This window comes from Phyllobates terribilis, unplaced genomic scaffold (genome assembly GCF_046119375.1).
Source record: "Phyllobates terribilis strain yellow unplaced genomic scaffold, ASM4611937v1 Scaffold_12__6_contigs__length_324123572, whole genome shotgun sequence".
Taxonomy (NCBI): domain Eukaryota; kingdom Metazoa; phylum Chordata; class Amphibia; order Anura; family Dendrobatidae; genus Phyllobates; species Phyllobates terribilis.
In genome coordinates this window covers 50492084-50515691 of record NW_027362772.1, presented here as the reverse complement: position 1 = coordinate 50515691, position 23608 = coordinate 50492084, and the positions used below count along the sequence as shown (strand labels likewise).

Genomic DNA, 23608 nt, shown 5'->3' with positions numbered 1-23608 from the left:
ATAAGGACTTGCTGTACTCTGAAACACTTAATGTTCATATTTGTTCTTTACTCCCCTTTTTTTATATATATTTTTCATACATGTTTTAATGAAGAAAGCTTCACAATAAAGGTAATTTTTTTTTTAACCGAAAAATTTTTCCACGGTGCTTGAACTTATTCCCCTTCCTTGTCTGCTTGAGGTTGCCAACCTGGAGGATTCTGTGTACCGACCCAAGGGACATTGTGGTATTTCTTGCAGTGCAGTAGTAAGCTGATTTTTACTTTTCATATATCTAGAACTAAGCGAAGGTGATAGTAGAAAAGCTCCGCACTACTACGTCTCTTCTCTGGAAGCTCCATGGTCAATCGTTGACCATCATTGAAAGCTTAGGCCTTAGTCCGTTCCTTAGGCTAAGACCACCTTATTCCAGCTGTTGAGGAGATGCCAGTCTCATGACAAGCCCCAAAAATTCACATCAACCTTTGTACAGAGGGTCATATGGTTGTATACCCCAAATTTTGGGGTTAGGCTTGGACCAGAGCAACAAAAGTCACAGGTAAGGTGCCACCACCCCATGTTGGATGGATAGAAGTTGGAAAACAAAGATCCGGGAATTTATACCTAGACTGATGAATGGGTTATGAAAATGATGGCCAATGCAAAACGTTTGACTCCTTACTTACCCTATGCCAATCATGCACCCCCCGAATGTGTGTTTGGACACCCAGTAATGATCACGCGCAAGAAACCTTACAGAAGTGCATCCCAGATGTAGTTCTGGTAGAAATGACAAATATGGTCCTCTCTATTCACTAAACGTCTATAGAGTTTGTCAATCTAATGTGTTATATTAGAATATTATCACTGGGCACACCGGAGCTGGGTTCTGAATTCAGCTCTGTTACATCTGCTTATAATCAGCATGGAGACAGCATTGCTGTTGGTGTTGTATTCTTGCAACATAAGTAGAAGGAGGAGAGAAATTTCACGATCATCAGGGTGTTCATACCGCACTTTTATTATTACTGTGGTTGTCGATAATGTTGGCACAGTGATTACAGTCCCACTGGTAAAAGCATCAGAGACACAACACAAACTCCCCCGAGTGGTGCAGAACGATGAGGGTAGACATAGTCCCAGGAACCATTCTCAGGGCAAATCCCCTGAAGGCACAAGTGGGCACTTAAAGGATATGGACTCCTTCAGAGTCATTTATTTTGAGCTAAAATATAAATTTTTTTCAGTTTACTCTCATTCAAAAATTTTCACTGTTTGGGTTTTAGAGACTGTTTCCCCAACACAATCCTAGCACACTGCTGGCTGCAGAGTGAGTGGAGGATTTGTCAGTGAGCTCGTTCTGATAGGGAGTGTACTAATTTATTATCTATCTTTGGCCTCGTTCATTTTTGCATACAAGTGCTAAGTGTGTTTTTCACGGATAGCACTCGGATCTGTGATATTCTATGGGACCATTCACAAGTTCGATCTTTTCCTTCGACCAAGTGGTCCAAGGAAAGAAATCGAAGACGTGTCCGATTTTGATCTGAGGGTCGGATCAAAATCCACACAATGGTTCCGTGAAGAATTCGGACCGCACTCAGATGACATTCGATAAATTCTTATTTTTAATTTCTTCATGTACGAGAAAATTGGATGACAAGTGAAGCACACTCTGGTCAAAATATGATCCGAGTTTGATCATAATAATAATCATTTTGATTTTCTCTTACGTGAAAAATCGGAAGTCTGAATGAGGCCTTTTTCTGCGCTCTTCTCAGCTGGGTTATGACCACATCAAAGTTCAACATCACTTTGATGTGGTCTGCTGTTGTAAATCAGCATAGAGGAGTTTTAACTCCCTGTCAAAATTAGCTCACTAAGGTTTGTGAATTAACTCAGAAGATAAATGGTGCAAATTTTTTTATCACACCCAAATGCAAAAATTATTTTTGGGTACAAAATATACGTATCAATATCAACTTGTCCAGTTGACAGTGTAATGTGTATGGGGGCGCTGGTCGACTGACTGTTGGGGAAGATGTCGATGGGGCATGTCCAATTTCGGACTTGTCTGGAGATGACTTCTTCGTGGAGAACACAGCTAAACAAGAGCTCCTGTGTATGTGAGAGACGGCCAAGGTGACTGTAGGCTGAACAATTGGCCAAAGCTTCATACGGCCATCTAATGTGTATGGGCAGCTAAGGTTGAATTTGCTGTTTGTACTCCATCCACCAAAATGTTGCCAATAAGAGGACTGGATCTAAGAAAAAGTGAGATTATGATGATGATGATGATGATGATGAAATGTATTCTCATGTTTAGTGAAAAAAAAGTGGAAATATGGACAAATGAAGGTGGGGCAAGTAGATCAAAAGTGACCAAGACAATATCGTAGGCAAAAGATTTGGACATCGATGAGGTATTTCAATCCATTAAGACTTTTGGTCTCCAATGTGGTCCTCTCTTGTACAAATACTTCTCGAACAATGCAGAAAGTTGTAGTTTGGCCACATTTAAAACTAAATTTTCAACTTGACCTCAATACTTTTTTTAATAAAATCTGGGGGAAATCCATATAACACAGCAGAATTTGTGTTGAGGAAATACATTGGTTGACTGGAGATCTTGGAAGACGAGTCCTTCTAAACCTGGTTATTCTTTTTGGCACAAAATGACAGATGGCTCTTCTTGCAATTGCTCTTCTCCTATCCATGAAGTCATAGAATCTAGATATGGTGGAACAGCTACCCACAAGATCCATCAAGGCCCAGAAGTCGAACGTATAGGCAGAACATAAGGCTTCTGTTTTTTAAATCTAAACATTGAGACCTCTAAGCTTCTTGGTGCTGAATGAATTTAATCACCAAGATCAGGAGGTCTCCAAGATGTACCTGATTACCTTTCTTCCTCATTTACAAAAGTAGTAAATAATAGTCTTCAAATTCTATTTGGTGAAAGAAATGTTTTTGAAAATCACTTGATATTGGAGACCATTCCAGAATATTGGGATAAGATTCCAAAAAAATACAAGCTGAAAGGTCAAAACTTGTTTCAATGACTTTCACCATAAAGTGGTCTAATGAATAGAATACAAATAAACTAATAAAAATCTCCCATTCCTTTTAACCTAAAGTCCTATGCCTAGCAAATGAACCCACTCTACCATGGAACAGAAGGCTGATGACAAATTTGGCAGTGGCTTTGCTTGGCCTTTATCTGGGTGAGGTGAAACAGTTGAAGGTTCTCATTTTGGTTTTCCCTAGCCTGTATGACTAATTCAGCTGCATCTTTGAAATTTTTTGGACTTGTATCTTTGGCAAAATAAATCTGAAACCTTCTAAGAACATGTGCATGGTAAGTCCTACAGGATTGAGTATTGATACGATGCTGGTCATGGCTGCCATTCTTTTATGGTATGTTGCAACATCCAAAGTGCAAATTGTGGAAGACACTTGTGTCATCAGACAATAAAAATAAGGATCTGGGATCACAAGTCTTCAACACTGTGAAAGGTACTAGGCTGAACAGACTAGGGTGCAGAAAGTACAGACACTGCATCAGGTACATAATACAGATATAACAGTCTCCTTGGCTATAAGATAAAGCAGGATATAAGTTATGATGATTATAAAGCGTGTTGATTTGGGACTTTGCCATGAAACCTGCTTTATATAGTGTTGGGTGGATGTTTTTAATCGACTTCTTCAATGGTGGGTCCAGAAGAAGATCCACCTGCTGCACTGCCTCCAGCTCCAGGAAAGCCGCCTGGCATCCCTCCGGGCATTCCTGCTCCCCCGGCTCCTTGGTATAACTTAGTGATTATTGGGTTGCAGAGGTTCTGCAGCTCCTTCTGTTGATGTTCATATTCTTCCTTTTCAGCCATCTAGTAGAATAATATATAGACAAAGAAGAAAAAAAATATGAGTAGGATACAAGTGAGAACAGTCATGAAAACTCCCTGAAGAAGTGTTGGCGAAACGTGAGCTTCCAAAGTGCAGTCAGCATGAATCAGAGCTTGGCTGCACAATTTCAGCAAGGTATATTTTACTCTGAAATGCTCCTTTCTCCTTAACAAAGAAGGTGATTCATCAATATTTGATATGAATTCCACTCCCGCCGAATTGACAATACATTACTATCACAAACATTTATAGGAAATCCCATAAATTTGTGATCAGCGTGGGTCTCAACTGGTGAGGTGGTTGCATCATGGCTGAGAACAAATGGAAAAGTGGGCAAGCATTTTCGTTGCACTTTCTATTCAAAAGCGTGTCATGTCACTAGATGAGACAAAGTTGGGGGTATTCCCATTGATACAAATGCAGACCTCAGAGGTGGGCCACATCTTTCAAAAATCTATGGCACATCCTGTAGACGTGCCAGAAATTACCATAGTGGGAATACCCCTTTAACAGTATCCACTATCAAACTCAATGACTGATCTACCAGAACTTCCCTACTCGGGAAGAACAAAATTCCTGCCTGAGTATGTCTTCAAGCTGAACCCCAAAGACCTGTTCACAGATACAGTAGATGCAATCAAGGACTTTGCTTAACTTCCTAACAACTGATGATTGATTTTGCTACCCCATCAGTTTCCATTTGGCGTTCCCAATAACATCCTTCGGTTATATGACATTTGATCTACTGATTGAAGTGTGGAGATAAGAATTTGACAAGACAAGTAGATAATATAATACATAACAAACTACATAAAAAGTTTGGAAAGTTTTTAAGATTGGAAGATATTAGAGTTCAGGGATGGGTTAAATGGTTTGTCTTGAGGTTTTCCTTTGGCAGTGCCCTATGAAACATGCTCTTAGACTCACATAACATGGCGGAGTGCTTACTTGGTTTCTGTCCAACCAGGAGATGACCTCATTGCACTTGTCTAGGATCTTCTGTTTGTCCTCCGGGCTAATTTTGTCTTTCAGCTTCTCATCTTCAGCCGTGCTCTTCATGTTGAAGGCCAAGGACTCGAGTGAATTCTTGGCAGAGATCTTGTCTCTCTGAGCTTCATCTTCAGACTTATATCTGTCTGCTTCCTGTACCATACGCTCGATCTCCTCCTTGCTCAGACGACCTTTAATACAGATCATAATATTAACTTTGGTTTTCACATACTAGTACATAAAAAAGCTATACTTTCCCATACAAGCACTATGGCTTAGGACACTATTTGCAAAAGGTTAGATATGTTTATATTTAACTCTGATTAAACATGAAATGTATAATATTGCAGTTTTCATATTTACCACTAGGTGTCAGTACAAATTACTCTCCATCTCATTTTACTGTCCGCTGTAAAACAGAATCCTAATGTCTCACTATCGCATTTTCACTCAGGAAATATGATTATTCTTCAGCCAAGCAGGTTGAAAAAAGAAAAAGACTTGGTTGACTATATGATTCAGCTGAGCAAAAATATTTGTTGGCGCCCACCAACCACTGAAACTCAGACCCCACATGACTCTATAGAAGTCACAAATGGGAAAAAATGGCTCCTAAAAAATTGTTCCCTAACATTTGATATTGGGATCAGAAAAAACACCCAGCTAGTGACCTCCTAACATTTCAAAACAAAAAGTCGAATGGCCATCTGAGGATCCCCACCTTCCCAAAAGGTAAGGGTCCCATAGAACTTCTCTCCCCAGTGTTGGTCACTAAGTTGTTAATGCCTACTTAAGGGTCATTAATTAGATATATAGGTACTCATTAGATAGATAGATAGATAGATAGATAGATAGATAGATAGATAGATAGATCCAACCATGGTAGGAACCTCTTAGGTCCTCAAGATGCCAGAGACTGCAGGTCACATGCCTTTTATAATCTGGCTTCGCTTTTCACCACTCACCCTTGTCATTGGTTATAGTGATCTTATTTTCCTTGCCGGTGCTCTTGTCCACAGCAGACACATTCATAATCCCATTGGCGTCAATGTCGAAGGTCACTTCGATTTGGGGAACACCACGAGGAGCAGGTGGAATTCCGGTCAACTCAAACTTTCCAAGAAGATTATTGTCCTTTGTCATCGCTCTTTCTCCTTCAAATACCTAATAAGAAAGTACTCGTTTCATTGAATGTACATGAATTATATCATTGGCTTTTCGTTATCAATCCCGAGAGACTATCTTGTGATGCTCAGGGCAAACAGATATTGCCTGCTAAGTGGTGGTCTTCAGACTAAGAGGTAGCATAAAAATGGTTGCAATGCCCAACATCATTGCTCCGGCTGTATACCTCCAGTATAGTGGTGAGGATATATCAGGACTCATTACCTGGATAAGGACACCGGGTTGGTTGTCAGAGTATGTAGTAAAGGTCTGGGTTTGCTTCGTAGGTATAGTTGTGTTACGTTTGATGAGAATGGTCATGACCCCTCCGGCAGTCTCAATGCCAAGAGACAAGGGAGTCACATCCAGTAACAGAAGATCCTGTACGTTCTCAGATTTGTCTCCGGATAAGATTGCAGCCTGAACAGCTAAGAAAAGAGCAATGGACGCAAGAGTCAGCGTCATCCTAAATAAAGGCAAATAACATAGAATCATAGATGGTCTACATATCTCAGTTACAAGAGTTATGGAAATTAATAAAGAGTTTGAGGTATATTTAAAAAGCTTTTGAATCAACTAAAAGTCAGAGAAGGTTCTTTTCCTAATAAATTTGTTTAAAGGGATTGTCTAGTTTAAAGGTTTCATTTACAAGCATCATATTAGTAAATTATGACTTAATAGAGGTGATCCACTGTTAAGATCTCTGCCTTTATATATAGTTAATTATTAACTTTTCTTGGAGTGTGGTCTTTCCCAAGATTCTAACCTACAACCTTTGTAATGGCCAGCAGAAACATGGCAGTAAGCTACATGCTGCACTGTTTATGATAGGAGGATTTTCTCTGCCTAAATATCTAAATAGTACTCCTCTTCTTTAGTTAATTGTGTATCTGTGTGTACAGACGGGGCCCACACCTAGTTGTGAGGTATACGTTGAAATTCATCATGTCAGCTCCTATAATGCATGGCAGTTAGACAAGATATAGTCAAGATTTTTACACAACAAGTTAGGCATTTGAAAACTTTACCAGCATTTTCTCTAGAATTTTTTGGTAAAATATCATAAAAAATTCATAAAAAGTGGTGTTTTTTATATATATTAAAGCATTTACAAGTGGAAGATGAAAAATACATAGTGTTCTTACCAGCTCCATAAGCCACAGCCTCGTCTGGGTTAATGCTCTTGTTCAGTTCTCTTCCATTAAAGAAGTCTTGCAGAAGCTTTTGTATTTTTGGAATGCGTGTTGATCCTCCAACCAGAACAATATCATGGATCTGTGCCTTGTCCAGCTTGGCGTCCCTCAGAGATTTCTCCACCGGCTCTAGAGTGCCACGGAAGAGGTCCGCATTGAGCTCTTCAAAACGTGCACGGGTAAGTGAAGTGTAAAAATCAATGCCCTCAAATAGGGAGTCAATCTCAATACTAGCCTGGGTACTGGAAGACAGGGTGCGCTTGGCACGTTCACAAGCTGTACGCAGGCGACGGATGGCTCGCTTGTTCTCCGTGATATCTTTCTTGTGTTTACGCTTGAATTCCCCAACAAAATGGTTAACCATGCGATTGTCAAAGTCCTCCCCACCCAAGTGAGTGTCACCAGCAGTAGACTTAACTTCAAAGATACCATCTTCAATGGTAAGTATGGAAACGTCAAATGTGCCACCACCAAGGTCAAAAATGAGGACATTCCTCTCAGCCCCGACCTGCAGGTAGAAATTATAGAATATTTAGTATTGGCTAATCTGCATTTTGCCTGAAGTTATCAAGTCCATATAAGTGTTACCTTTTTGTCCAAGCCATAAGCAATGGCAGCAGCGGTCGGCTCATTGATGATTCGTAGGACATTGAGTCCCGAAATGGTCCCGGCATCTTTGGTGGCCTGTCTCTGGGAATCATTGAAGTAGGCTGGTACTGTAATAACAGCATTTGTGATTGTCTAGGAAAAAAAGATAATGTGTCAATATACAAATGATATATGATAAAAAGACCAAGTTGAAATTGGAGGTAGGGCATAGTCCGTTAGTCAACGAGCGACCATCATTAAAGTCAAAATCAACCTCAATTCTGTTGCTACTTCAAGAGCTTGTTCAACCATATCTAAAGAAGGTTGACCAAATCTTCAAGTCATCCCCTGCCATTTTGCATTCTTTGCAGAGGGGGAACCACCGCAACCCATGTACAAGTCAGAAAGGGCCAACTATACTATCCATAGTAGAGGCAGTTTAAGCTTTAAGGGTTTGGTTTCCCACCTGGAAGAAAAGAGAAGCCAGGAGGGGCCAGAAGCAACTGGGATTTTAAGACTAATACCAGGAGGGAATCACAATAAACCCATTGTATGTGGACTCTTGTGCTTCCTGATAAGTACTGATACCCTGCAGACACATACAATGGGGGAAATAAGTATTTGATCCCTTGCCGTTTTTGTAAGTTTGACCACTGACAAAGACATGAACAGTCTATAATTTTAAGGGTAGGTTAATTTTAACATTGAGACATAGAATATCCAAAAAAAAATCAAGAAAATAACATTGTATAAATTAGATAATTTTTTTTTGCATTTTGCAGTGAGAAATAAGTATTTGATCCCCTACAAACCAATATGAGTTCTGGCTCCTATAGACCAGTTAGACGTTCCTAATCTACTCGTTACCTGCATTATAGACAGCTGTCTTACATAGTCAACTGTATAAAAGACTCCTGCCCACAGACTCAATTAATCAGTCAGACTCTAACCTCTACAACATTGGCAAGACCAAAGAGCTTTCTAAGGATGTCATGGACAAGATCGTAGACCTGCACAAAGCTGGAATGGGCTACAAAACCATAAGTAAGATGCTGGGTGAGAAGGAGACAACTGTTGGTGCAATAGTAAGAAAATGGAAGAAATACAAAATGACTGTCAACGGACATCGATCTGGGGCACAATGCAAAATATCACCTCGTGGGGTATTCTTGATCATGAGGAAGGTGAGAGATCAGCCTAAAACTACACAGGGGGAACTTGTTAATGATCTCAAGGCAGTTGGGACCACAGTCACCAAGAAAACCATTGGTAACACAGGACGCCTTAAAGGTTTATAATCCTGCAATGGCCGCAAATTCCCCCTGCTCAAGAAGGCACATGTGCAGGCCCATCTGAAGTTTGCTAATGAACACCTGGATGATTCTGTGAGTTACTGTGAGAAGGTGCTGTGCTCAGATGAGACAAAAATTGAGCTCTTTGGCATTAACTCAACCTGCCGTGTTTGGAGGAAGAAGAAGGATGAGTACAACCCTAAGAACATCATCCCAACTGTGAAGCATGGTGGGAGAAACATTATACTTTGGGGATGCTTTTCTGCAAAGGGGACATGACGACTGCACTGTACTCAAGGGAAGATGGATGGTGTCATGCATCGCGAGATTTTGGCCAACAACCTCCTTTCCTTAGTAAGAGCATTGAAGATGAGTCGTGGCTGGGTCTTCCAGCAAGACAATGACCCAAAACATACAGCCAAAGCAAAAAAGGAGTGACTCAAAAAGAAGCACAGTAAGGTCATGGAGTGGCCTAGCCAGTCTCCAGACCTTAATCCCATAGAAGACTTATGGAGGGAGTTGAAGCTCCGAGTTGCCAAGCGACAGCCTCAAAATCTTAATGATTTAGAGATGATCTGCAAAGAGAAGTGGACCAAAATTCCTCCCAACATGTGCGCAACCTTCATCATCAACTACAAAAAAAGTCTGACTGCCAACAAGGGTTTTTCCACCAAGCATAAAGTGTTGTTTGCCAGGGGGATCAAATACTTATTTCTCACTGCGAAATGCAAAAATTTATCTAATTTGTACAATGTGATTTTCTTGCTTTTTTTGGGGATATTTTATCTCTCAATGTTAAAATTAGCCTGCCCTTAAAATTATAGACTGTTCATGTATTTGTCAGTGGGCAAACTTACAAAAACAACAATGGATCAAATACTTATTTCCCCCACTGTATCTGATTTTTTGGGTCTGCGCTGGAGTCCAATTAATTTAGGAATTTCTTCTGGGGTGTAAATTGATTTCAAGATCTGATCTGAAGTCTGAATTATTTTAGGAGTCTGAATCAATTTTTCAGTTTGGGGTCTTAATGACAAATAAGAACATCTTCATCCTAATTTTGTCATATGCTGTCTCTATTTTGACCACCCCAAACACCACCTACTTTATTTTAGACGACCAACTCTACTGCAATTTCTAATATGGGTCACATATACCGATGTCCCACCTTTCCAAGGTAGGCTTCAGAGATCTCTTTCATTTTGGTCAAGACCATGGAGGATACTTCTTCTGCATAGAAGGACTTGGTCTCCCCTTTGTACTCCACTTGCACCTTGGGTCTCCCACCATCGTTTATCACTGTAAATGGCCAATGCTTCATGTCGGACTGTACAACCGGGTCATCGAATCGGCGGCCAATCAGACGCTTCGCATCTATAATAACACCAAGAGGCAAAATTGAGTTTCCTACACCTTAAGTTACAAGGATCTGGATCTCCCAGGCCAAAGTACTCACCAAACACCGTGTTTGTTGGGTTCATGGCCACTTGATTCTTCGCTGCATCACCAATGAGTCTCTCGGTGTCAGTAAAGGCCACGTAACTGGGTGTGGTACGATTACCCTGGTCATTGGCAATAATCTCAACTTTGCCATGCTGAAAGACCCCTACGCAAGAGTAGGTGGTGCCCAGGTCAATGCCAACTGCTGGACCCTTAGACATTTTGCCTCTGGAATTAAAACAAAAAATAAGAATGAAGTAAAATATCGTCCTTGGTTTAGGCTGGGACTACACGGAAACTCTGGCAAAGCGACAACAATACTTGGACAAGTCATGTGGCTGGTGGAAAAAAAACGATCATGTACCCTACTAATATTGGTGGGTCCTTTTTCCTGTCAGTTTTATGCAGAGTTTTCCAATTAGTGGGTAATTTTGCGGCATGTACTTTCCAAGCAACCATGGGAGCAGTAACGTTGGCCACCATAGTTGCAGTCCATCAGTTACTCCTTAGAGAGAAATACTCATATTACAATAAGTCCCATAATAGTCACTTCATTAAGAGAAGTATATCACGTCTTTTGTATAAATTGTAATTACGTTTTTATAAGTTTATTTACAATGAGATAAACTAGGGCAACACATCCTGGCAAACAGAGGGGAGAATGCCAACCATGGTTGTCACACCCACTACCCAAATATAAGTGCACGATTCCAAGCCTCTAATGAGAACATTATATGTGTGCAGGGAGTATAACGAGCAGGTTCCCATTACACACAGCACAAAGCACACACAGCTCGGGGCCGGCTCCGTCTGATTGCTTCATGTTCTACTAATAGCAAATAACAATTAATAAATGTTTTGTGCAGCGAAACGTCTCCTGTAATTATAGGATGATGCCCGGGCACATGTCTCCAAACATATCCACACAGCACAGATAAACTCCTGACAAACATGTGCAATGCTTAAAGGAGCAGTCTGCTAAACACTCATCTGTCTACCTCTATTCATTTGTAAATGGTCTAAAGGAGCAGTATTATACACAACAGCTCCATTCATACAGGGACTTTAGGGCATCACCGTGTACATACTTTACATTACTGATCCTGTACTGATCCTGAGTTACATCCTGTATTATACTCCAGAGCTGCACTCACTATTCTGCTGGTACAGTCACTGTGTACATACATTGCATTACTGATCCTGAGTTACATCCTGTATTATACTCCAGAGCTGCACTCACTATCTTGCATAGTTTTGATGCCTTCAGTGTGAATGTATAATTTTTATAGTCATGAAAATACAGAAAAATCTTTAAATGAGAAGGTGTGTCCAAACTTTTGGTTTGTACTGTACAAACATTACATTACTGATCCTGTACTGATCCTGAGTTGCATCCTGTATTATACTCCAGAGCTGCACTCACTATTCTGCTGGTGGAGTAACTGTGTACATGACGCACCCCTGGGCCTTCGTCGCGCGGCATCGCGCGCACGGGAGCTTACCCGGAGCCGGATCTGTTGAGGGTTGTAGTCTCGTGGCGGTGACCCGGTCCGTGCCCAGGGAGTCAAACTAAGTGGCGAGTCTATTAGCAGTAGATGTTGGATGACTACGCCACCCGTTGAATGCAGCTTTGGAGCTGCCGCTGCAGGGCAGACCGCTGAGGCCGGTGGAAGGATGGTGCAGCGGGGATGGTATAACCCCCAACGGGAGGGGTATGGCCTCAGGGCAGCCGACGTGGATGATGGGGGTAGCAGGAACCACTCGGAGACGGTACGGTGTAGTTCAGGGTCTTTACTGGTGACAAAGATAGACCCTCCCGGAGTACTGGCTAGCAATTGGGGCCTGGTCAGTCCTTGAGCAGATGGGATCTCCCCTGGCCAGGCGGAGTTGTAGGCCTCCCAAACTAACTGTACTCTTCTGGCTACCTTGCTAGAAGCGGGTATAAGTAGCCCACGTCCCTGAGTGTACCGTGTGGTGCTCACCCGTATGGCCGGTGACTCGGGGCCTTCTAGTAGCTTCCGCTCCACGACGGCGGTGCTGGTCCCATGCGTGTGACTGTGCCTTCGGGTTTCTTGGCCAGAGGACCTGAAATCCCCTGCCTGACGGATTCTGCTGCTGGGTAGGAGTTAGTCCCCACAGCCTCGGACTCCGGGTCCGGTAAGAAATCTTCTCAGTCAGGGCGAGCTCTGCAGCTGCCAGCCCCTGACTCCTTGTAACACTGCTCCCACAGAGCTCCTGTTGTTTCTTCCCATAGCTGCTTCTCTTCTCTGTCTCTACTTCTGGGATGGGCCAGGAGCTGGGCCCAGCCGGAGCCACAGCTCCCTGTCAGCCCTCCTGGCTGCACTCTCCCTCTGAACTCTCTAACCCTGCCTCAGCCCCAGGTTTATATAGGGGAAGTTCTTCCCCTCCCAGGACTGGGCAGGAGGTGTGGCATGCATAGGATCCCTGACCAAGAGACCTCCCACCTGCTCTCAGACATAACATTGCTGTTACTGTGGAAACCAGACCCCTGGGGTGCCACATTCCCCCCTAGTGAAATTTAGCACTCCGAGACTAAACATATTTTTAGAAAAACATAACAAGGTATAAACAATAATAATACAATAAGAAAAACACATAAAGATGGTTACGGCGTGTCCGCAACCGGGTGCAGTTTTGAAGAAAAGCAAGGTGTCCATTTCACCAAAACAGGGAGACGTAACCAGGTAGGGGTCTGTCCTGCCCCGAGTCCTTAACAGTCTTTAGTCCGTCCTGGGTTACGCTCCAACTATGTACAAAGGATTCCCGGTAAATCCACCAAAGACTCCCATAAATTACTAGAAACACATAATTATTTACAGGATATGGCCGCTCTCAGTCCTCGGCCAGTGGGGATAAGGAATGGCTGTTCACAGTCCTCAGCCTGTTAAGGGATAGGGACACACGGGTAACAGTTCACTAGTCCCAACGGGGACCATATTTTAATTAGCAGCAGTTCTTGTACCCTTACGGGTAACTATTTACAGCTCTTTATTCATGCTACTTCCCTTCAGTAGCTATGTCCTCTTTGTGCTCCCTCCTGAGGGTAGTCCTCAGACCCCTCCGGGTCCTCTTGGCTTTCCTCGTATTGGTAGTACTGCAGCTCCTCCTCGGTTAGCTGGGTTAGTATCTCTGCGAAAGTCCTCCTCCCAGGTGGCCAGGACTTTACCTCCCTTTGGGCTGCTCCGGTTAATTGGGCCACCAGGATGCTCACTTTTTGCTCCTCTGTGAGGGGGTACACCTGGAAGAGGCTATCCAGCTTTTCTCTAAAGTCATGCAGGGTATGTGACTCCCCTGAGTAATGGGGTAGCCAGGCTGCCCCCGGGATATAGGGCATGGTGAAAGGCATGACCGCAACAGCGGTGGCGCTGGCGGGGGTTGAAGCGGTGAAGCTCTCCTCCGTATCCGACATCCTTCTCCCCCCTAGTGGACCGTGGCCTACCTTGCGATGATCCTCTTCCGTAGGCCGCGGCTCCGCAGTGGATCGTCAGGGTTGAGGACCTTCCGTCGCGCTCCTGTGACGTCGGCGTCTGCTGGGCTCCTTCCAGGACCTTACGCAACGTCCGGACGTGAGGCGGGACTTCAGTTCTTGCGCGCTTTCGGAGTCCACGCCCCTCTTCTTCCCGCGCGGCGTCCTCAAGATGGCGTCCAACGGCGGGAAAACTCCACGGAAGGCGGGAAGAAGGCTGAAAATGGCGCCGGATGGCGGGAATCTTCACCGATGGCGGGAAGAAGGCTGAAGATGGCGCCGGATGGCGGGAATCTTCACCACTGGTAAGTTTGAACAGTCTTTTTCAGGCACGCAGTACCCGGTGGTCGCAGGCACGAAATCCTGCCGACTACGTCAAAAGTTGACGCACCCCTGGGCCTTCGTCGCGCGGCATCGCGCGCACGGGAGCTTACCCGGAGCCGGATCTGTTGAGGGTTGTAGTCTCGTGGCGGTGACCCGGTCCGTGCCCAGGGAGTCAAACTAAGTGGCGAGTCTATTAGCAGTAGATGTTGGATGACTACGCCACCCGTTGAATGCAGCTTTGGAGCTGCCGCTGCAGGGCAGACCGCTGAGGCCGGTGGAAGGATGGTGCAGCGGGGATGGTATAACCCCCAACGGGAGGGGTATGGCCTCAGGGCAGCCGACGTGGATGATGGGGGTAGCAGGAACCACTCGGAGACGGTACGGTGTAGTTCAGGGTCTTTACTGGTGACAAAGATAGACCCTCCCGGAGTACTGGCTAGCAATTGGGGCCTGGTCAGTCCTTGAGCAGATGGGATCTCCCCTGGCCAGGCGGAGTTGTAGGCCTCCCAAACTAACTGTACTCTTCTGGCTACCTTGCTAGAAGCGGGTATAAGTAGCCCACGTCCCTGAGTGTACCGTGTGGTGCTCACCCGTATGGCCGGTGACTCGGGGCCTTCTAGTAGCTTCCGCTCCACGACGGCGGTGCTGGTCCCATGCGTGTGACCGTGCCTTCGGGTTTCTTGGCCAGAGGACCTGAAATCCCCTGCCTGACGGATTCTGCTGCTGGGTAGGAGTTAGTCCCCACAGCCTCGGACTCCGGGTCCGGTAAGAAATCTTCTCAGTCAGGGCGAGCTCTGCAGCTGCCAGCCCCTGACTCCTTGTAACACTGCTCCCACAGAGCTCCTGTTGTTTCTTCCCATAGCTGCTTCTCTTCTCTGTCTCTACTTCTGGCATGGGCCAGGAGCTGGGCCCAGCCGGAGCCACAGCTCCCTGTCAGCCCTCCTGGCTGCACTCTCCCTCTGAACTCTCTAACCCTGCCTCAGCCCCAGGTTTATATAGGGGAAGTTCTTCCCCTCCCAGGACTGGGCAGGAGGTGTGGCATGCATAGGATCCCTGACCAAGAGACCTCCCACCTGCTCTCAGACATAACATTGCTGTTACTGTGGAAACCAGACCCCTGGGGTGCCACATTCCCCCCTAGTGAAATTTAGCACTCCGAGACTAAACATATTTTTAGAAAAACATAACAAGGTATAAACAATAATAATACAATAAGAAAAACACATAAAGATGGTTACGGCGTGTCCGCAACCGGGTGCAGTTTTGAAGAAAAGCAAGGTGTCCATTTCACCAAAACAGGGAGACGTAACCAGGTAGGGGTCTGTCCTGCCCCGAGTCCTTAACAGTCTTTAGTCCGTCCTGGGTTACGCTCCAACTATGTACAAAGGATTCCCGGTAAATCCACCAAAGACTCCCATAAATTACTAGAAACACATAATTATTTACAGGATATGGCCGCTCTCAGTCCTCGGCCAGTGGGGATAAGGAATGGCTGTTCACAGTCCTCAGCCTGTTAAGGGATAGGGACACACGGGTAACAGTTCACTAGTCCCAACGGGGACCATATTTTAATTAGCAGCAGTTCTTGTACCCTTACGGGTAACTATTTACAGCTCTTTATTCATGCTACTTCCCTTCAGTAGCTATGTCCTCTTTGTGCTCCCTCCTGAGGGTAGTCCTCAGACCCGTCCGGGTCCTCTTGGCTTTCCTCGTATTGGTAGTACTGCAGCTCCTCCTCGGTTAGCTGGGTTAGTATCTCTGCGAAAGTCCTCCTCCCAGGTGGCCAGGACTTTACCTCCCTTTGGGCTGCTCCGGTTAATTGGGCCACCAGGATGCTCACTTTTTGCTCCTCTGTGAGGGGGTACACCTGGAAGAGGCTATCCAGCTTTTCTCTAAAGTCATGCAGGGTATGTGACTCCCCTGAGTAATGGGGTAGCCAGGCTGCCCCCGGGATATAGGGCATGGTGAAAGGCATGACCGCAACAGCGGTGGCGCTGGCGGGGGTTGAAGCGGTGAAGCTCTCCTCCGTATCCGACATCCTTCTCCCCCCTAGTGGACCGTGGCCTACCTTGCGATGATCCTCTTCCGTAGGCCGCGGCTCCGCAGTGGATCGTCAGGGTTGAGGACCTTCCGTCGCGCTCCTGTGACGTCGGCGTCTGCTGGGCTCCTTCCAGGACCTTACGCAACGTCCGGACGTGAGGCGGGACTTCAGTTCTTGCGCGCTTTCGGAGTCCACGCCCCTCTTCTTCCCGCGCGGCGTCCTCAAGATGGCGTCCAACGGCGGGAAAACTCCACGGAAGGCGGGAAGAAGGCTGAAAATGGCGCCGGATGGCGGGAATCTTCACCGATGGCGGGAAGAAGGCTGAAGATGGCGCCGGATGGCGGGAATCTTCACCACTGGTAAGTTTGAACAGTCTTTTTCAGGCACGCAGTACCCGGTGGTCGCAGGCACGAAATCCTGCCGACTACGTCAAAAGTTGACGCACCCCTGGGCCTTCGTCGCGCGGCATCGCGCGCACGGGAGCTTACCCGGAGCCGGATCTGTTGAGGGTTGTAGTCTCGTGGCGGTGACCCGGTCCGTGCCCAGGGAGTCAAACTAAGTGGCGAGTCTATTAGCAGTAGATGTTGGATGACTACGCCACCCGTTGAATGCAGCTTTGGAGCTGCCGCTGCAGGGCAGACCGCTGAGGCCGGTGGAAGGATGGTGCAGCGGGGATGGTATAACCCCCAACGGGAGGGGTATGGCCTCAGGGCAGCCGACGTGGATGATGGGGGTAGCAGGAACCACTCGGAGACGGTACGGTGTAGTTCAGGGTCTTTACTGGTGACAAAGATAGACCCTCCCGGAGTACTGGCTAGCAATTGGGGCCTGGTCAGTCCTTGAGCAGATGGGATCTCCCCTGGCCAGGCGGAGTTGTAGGCCTCCCAAACTAACTGTACTCTTCTGGCTACCTTGCTAGAAGCGGGTATAAGTAGCCCACGTCCCTGAGTGTACCGTGTGGTGCTCACCCGTATGGCCGGTGACTCGGGGCCTTCTAGTAGCTTCCGCTCCACGACGGCGGTGCTGGTCCCATGCGTGTGACCGTGCCTTCGGGTTTCTTGGCCAGAGGACCTGAAATCCCCTGCCTGACGGATTCTGCTGCTGGGTAGGAGTTAGTCCCCACAGCCTCGGACTCCGGGTCCGGTAAGAAATCTTCTCAGTCAGGGCGAGCTCTGCAGCTGCCAGCCCCTGACTCCTTGTAACACTGCTCCCACAGAGCTCCTGTTGTTTCTTCCCATAGCTGCTTCTCTTCTCTGTCTCTACTTCTGGCATGGGCCAGGAGCTGGGCCCAGCCGGAGCCACAGCTCCCTGTCAGCCCTCCTGGCTGCACTCTCCCTCTGAACTCTCTAACCCTGCCTCAGCCCCAGGTTTATATAGGGGAAGTTCTTCCCCTCCCAGGACTGGGCAGGAGGTGTGGCATGCATAGGATCCCTGACCAAGAGACCTCCCACCTGCTCTCAGACATAACATTGCTGTTACTGTGGAAACCAGACCCCTGGGGTGCCACATTCATACATTACATTACTGATCCTGAGTTACATCCTGTATTATACTCCAGAGCTGCACTCACTATTCTCCTGCTGCAGTCACTGTATAGATACATTACGTTACTGATCCTGTACTGATCCTGAGTTACATCCTGTATTATACTCCAGAGCTGCACTCACTATTCTGCTGGTGGAGTAACTGTGTACATACATTGCATTACTGATCCTGAGTTACATCCTGTATTATACTCCAGAGCTGTACTCACTATTCTCCTGCTGCAGTCACTGTATAGATACATTACATTACTGATCCTGTACTGATCCTGAGTTACATCCTGTATTATACCCCAGAGCTGCCCTCACTATTCTGCAGGTGCAGTCACTATGTACATACATTACATTACTGATCCTGAGTTACATCCTGTATTATACTCCCGAGCTGCACTCACTATTCTGCTGGTGCACTCACTGTGTACATACATTAAATTACTGATCCTGTACTGATCCTGAGTTACATCCTGCATTATACCCCAGAGCTGCACTCACTATTCTGCTGGTGCACTCACTGTGTACACTCATTACATTACTGATCCTTTACTGATCCTGAGTTATATCCTGCATTATCCTCCAGAGCTGCACTCACTATTCTTTTGATGCAGTCACTGTGTACAAACATTACTGATCCTGCGTTACATCCTGTATTATCCTCCAGAGCTGCACTCACTAATTTGCTGGTGCAGTCACTGTGTACATACATTACATTACTGATCCTGTACTGATCCTGAGTTATATCCTGTATTATACTCCAGAACTGCACTCACTATTCTGCTAGTGCAGTCACTGTGTACATACATTACATTACTGATCCTGTACTGATCCTGAGTTACCTCCTGTATTATACTCCAGAGCTGCACTCACTATCCTGCTGGTGCAGTCACTATGCACATACATTACATTACTGATCCTGTACTGATCCTAAGTTACATCCTGTATTATACTCCAGAGGTGCACTCACTATTCTGCTGGTGCAGTCACTGTGTACATACATTATATTACTGATCCTGTACTGATCCTGAGTTACATCCTGTATTATACTCCAGAGCTGCACACTCACTATTCTGCTGGTGTGGTGAAGTCACTGTGTACATACATTACATTACTGATCCTGCGTTACCTCCTGTATTATACTCCAGAGCTGCGCTCACTATTCTGCTGGTGCAGTCACTGTGTACATACATTACATTACTGATCCTGTACTGATCCTGAGTTACATCCTGTGTTATACTCTAGAGATGAGCGTTGTTCTACTCGAACTGTTCGCCAATCTCAAATTTGAGCTGTTTTGGGCGGTGTTCGAGCCGTTCGGCGAACACGAACGATTTGAGAAAAATTCGGCTGTTCGAGGTTATGTTCGATAACTGTTTGTGCACCAAAATCATAACTGGATTTTTTCTCAGTAATGATGAAAATTAATGTTAATACACAGTTTGAGTGTACAGCGGGGTGGGGGGAGGGGCAGGGGATGGATCTCTGCAGGAATAATGAAGATCTCCATTTTTTTTTCTCTTTCCCGCATTTACAGTGGGGAGGTGCAAACTGTCAGCCTATCAGCAGCGCACACACGGAGCGAAGTGCTTTTTTTCACACAAGCAAGGGCTTGTGTCATTGGCAGTGTATGTCACATGTCCTTGCCCTATAAGACCAAGCCATTTTCCCCGTCGCCACCATTTTCTCACTGCTGCAGCTGCGTGTTAGACGGCACCGCTGTTGCTGTGTGCGCTATACCTTGTTAATTTCAAGCCAATTTTCGCACAAATCTACAGATAGCTTGGGAGTAGGGAATAGTTGTGATTGCAGTCCTTTTAAGGACTAGGTTACAGCATTTCCTACGACTTTTATCAGGCAGGTCTGTGCTCTTAAATAGATAGATTGTGGGAGTAAAGACTAATTGTAATTGCAGTCCTTTTCAGGACTAGGTTACATCAGTTCCTATCAGTTTTTGCCAGGCAGGTCTGTGCCAGTGCTGTGCAAGTTTTTTTCACAGCATTTGGCTGAATCTAGCAAAGCTAATCCTTTTTGGCCTATTGCAGAGTGTGTTAGTCAGTGGAGTAGCCTATCTGTGTTGCAAGATATACCACCTGTGTATAGAATACCAATTTTTTTACTGCACCTAGTGAAGTAAAATCTTTTGGGCATAGCATCATTCTATTAGTCCATCTATACTGACCTCCATCAGGTTGCAAATTGAATATAATTTTTTTCTGCATCTAGCTCTGAAAAAATATTTGGGCTTCTAGCAGTGTGTGGGACTTGTTCTATTAGTCCACCTATACTGACCTCCATCAGGTTGCAAACTAAATATATTTTTTTTCTGCATCTACCTCTGAAAAAATATTGGGCTTCTAGCTGTGTGTGGGACTTGTTCTATTAATCCATCTATACAGACCTCCATCAGGTTGCAAACTGAATATATTTTTTTTCTGCATCTACCTCTGAAAAAATATTGGGCTTCTAGCTGTGTGTGGGACTTGTTCTATTAATCCATCTATACAGACCTCCATCAGGTTGCAAACTGAATATATTTTTTTTCTGCATCTAGCTCTGAAAAAATATTTGGCCTTCTAGTAGTGTGTGGGACTTTCTCTATTAGTCCATCTATACTGACCTCCATCAGGTTGCAAATTAAAAATAATTTTTATCTGCATCTAGCTCTGAAAAAATATTTGGCCTTCTAGCAGTGTGTGGGACTTTCTCTATTAGTCCATCTATACAGACCTCCATCAGGTTGCAAACTGAATATAATTTTTTTCTGCATCTAGCTCTGAAAAAATATTTGGCCTTCTAGTAGTGTGTGGGACTTTCTCTATTAGTCCATCTATACCGACCTCCATCAGGTTGCAAATTAAAAATAATTTTTATCTGCATCTAGCTCTGAAAAAATATTTGGCCTTCTAGCAGTGTGTGGGACTTTCTCTATTAGTCCATCTATACTGACCTCCATCAGGTTGCAAATTAAAAATAATTTTTATCTGCATCTACCTCTGAAAAAATATTTGGGCTTCTAGCTGTGTGTGGGACTTGTTCTATTAGTCCATCTATACTGACCTCCATCAGGTTGCAAACTGAATATAATTTTTTTCTGCATCTAGCTCTGAAAAAATATTTGGCCTTCTAGTAGTGTGTGGGACTTTCTCTATTAGTCCATCTATACTGACCTCCATCAGGTTGCAAATTAAAAATAATTTTTATCTGCATCTAGCTCTGAAAAAATATTTGGCCTTCTAGCAGTGTGTGGGACTTTCTTTATTAGTCCATCTATACAGACCTCCATCAGGTTGCAAATTAAAAATAATTTTTATCTGCATCTACCTCTGAAAAAATATTTGGGCTTCTAGCTGTGTGTGGGACTTGTTCTATTAGTCCATCTATACTGACCTCCATCAGGTTGCAAACTGAATATAATTTTTTTCTGCATCTAGCTCTGAAAAAATATTTGGCCTTCTAGTAGTGTGTGGGACTTTCTCTATTAGTCCATCTATACTGACCTCCATCAGGTTGCAAATTAAAAATAATTTTTATCTGCATCTAGCTCTGAAAAAATATTTGGCCTTCTAGCAGTGTGTGGGACTTTCTCTATTAGTCCATCTATACTGACCTCCATCAGGTTGCAAATTAAAAATAATTTTTATCTGCATCTACCTCTGAAAAAATATTTGGGCTTCTAACTGTGTGTGGGACTTGTTCTATTAGTCCATCTATACTGACCTCCATCAGGTTGCAAACTGAATATAATTTTTTTCTGCATCTAGCTCTGAAAAAATATTTGGCCTTCTAGTAGTGTGTGGGACTTTCTCTATTAGTCCATCTATACTGACCTCCATCAGGTTGCAAATTAAAAATAATTTTTATCTGCATCTAGCTCTGAAAAAATATTTGGCCTTCTAGCAGTGTGTGGGACTTTCTCTATTAGTCCATCTATACTGACCTCCATCAGGTTGCAAATTAAAAATAATTTTTATCTGCATCTACCTCTGAAAAAATATTTGGGCTTCTAACTGTGTGTGGGACTTGTTCTATTAGTCCATCTATACTGACATCCATCAGGTTGCAAACTGAATATAATTTTTTTCTGCATCTACCTCTGAAAAAATATTTGGGCTTCTAGCTGTGTGTGGGACTTGTTCTATTAATCCATCTATACAGACCTCCATCAGGTTACAAACTGAATATAATTTTTTTCTGCATCTAGATCTGAAAAAATAGTTGGCCTTCTAGCAGTGTGTGGGACTTTCTCTATTAGTCCATCTATACTGACCTCGATCAGGTTGCAAACTGAATATATTTTTTTTTCTGCATCTACCTCTGAAAAAATATTGGGCTTCTAGCTGTGTGTGGGACTTGTTCTATTAATCCATCTATACAGACCTCCATCAGGTTGCAAACTGAATATAATTTTTTTCTGCATCTAGCTCTGAAAAAATAGTTGGCCTTCTAGCAGTGTGTGGGACTTTCTCTATTAGTCCATCTATACTGACCTCCATCAGGTTGCAAACTGAATATATTTTTTTTCTGCATCTACCTCTGAAAAAATATTGGGCTTCTAGCTGTGTGTGGGACTTGTTCTATTAATCCATCTATACAGACCTACATCAGGTTGCAAACTGAATATATTTTTTTTCTGCATCTACCTCTGAAAAAATATTGGGCTTCTAGCTGTGTGTGGGACTTGTTCTATTAATCCATCTATACAGACCTCCATCAGGTTGCAAACTGAATATAATTTTTTTCTGCATCTAGCTCTGAAAAAATAGTTGGCCTTCTAGCAGTGTGTGGGACTTTCTCTATTAGTCCATCTATACTGACCTCCATCAGGTTGCAAATTAAAAAAAATTTTTATCTGCATCTAGCTCTGAAAAAATATTTGGGCTTCTAGCAGTGTGTGGGACTTTCTCTATTAGTCCATCTATACTGACCTCCATCAGGTTGCAAATTAAAAATAATTTTTATCTGCATCTACCTCTGAAAAAATATTTGGGCTTCTAGCTGTGTGTGGGACTTGTTCTATTAGTCCATCTATACTGACCTCCATCAGGTTGCAAACTGAATATAATTTTTTTCTGCATCTAGCTCTGAAAAAATATTTGGCCTTCTAGCAGTGTGTGGGACTTTCTCTATTAGTCCATCTATACTGACCTCCATCAGGTTGCAAACTGAATATATTTTTTTTCTGCATCTACCTCTGAAAAAATATTTGGGCTTCTAGCTGTGTGTGGGACTTGTTCTATTAGTCCATCTATACTGACCTCCATCAGGTTGCAAATTAAAAATATTTTTTTGTCTGCATCTAGCTCTGAAAAAAAATTTGGCCTTCTAGCAGTGTGTGGGACTTTCTCTATTAGTCCATCAATACTGACCTCCATCAGGTTGCAAACTGAATATATTTTTTTTCTGCATCTACCTCTGAAAATATATTTGGGCTTCTAGCTGTGTGTGGGACTTTCTCTATTAGTCCATCTATACTGACCTCCATCAGGTTGCAAATTGAATATAATTTTTTTCTGCATCTAACCCAGCCAATAGTTTTGGCCTAATACCACAGTTTGGCCACTCAGCTCTGCTCGGTTCCCATCCATTGTTTTTTTGTGCAAACAACTCCAGAGTTGTGAATTAGTTAACCACCAAAATGAGTGGAAAAAGGCCTGCTGCTGGTGGAAAGG

General features: G+C 44.2%; 1 protein-coding gene across 1 annotated transcript in view; it reads right to left on the bottom strand.

Annotated features, from left to right (window-relative positions):
* Positions 1-976: 976 nt before the first annotated feature.
* The window catches only part of LOC141172025 (heat shock cognate 71 kDa protein-like), a 45184-nt gene continuing 22552 nt past the window's right edge, over positions 977-23608 (bottom strand). The window contains exons 2-9 of the mRNA XM_073655804.1: positions 10569-10780; positions 10281-10486; positions 7821-7973; positions 7185-7740; positions 6265-6467; positions 5841-6039; positions 4834-5066; positions 977-3866 (exon numbers count right to left, since the gene is read on the bottom strand). Of these exons, the coding sequence (XP_073511905.1) occupies positions 3675-3866; positions 4834-5066; positions 5841-6039; positions 6265-6467; positions 7185-7740; positions 7821-7973; positions 10281-10486; positions 10569-10773 (1947 nt within the window). The 5' untranslated portion in view covers positions 10774-10780 and the 3' untranslated portion in view covers positions 977-3674. The remainder of the gene's footprint in view (positions 3867-4833; positions 5067-5840; positions 6040-6264; positions 6468-7184; positions 7741-7820; positions 7974-10280; positions 10487-10568; positions 10781-23608) is intronic.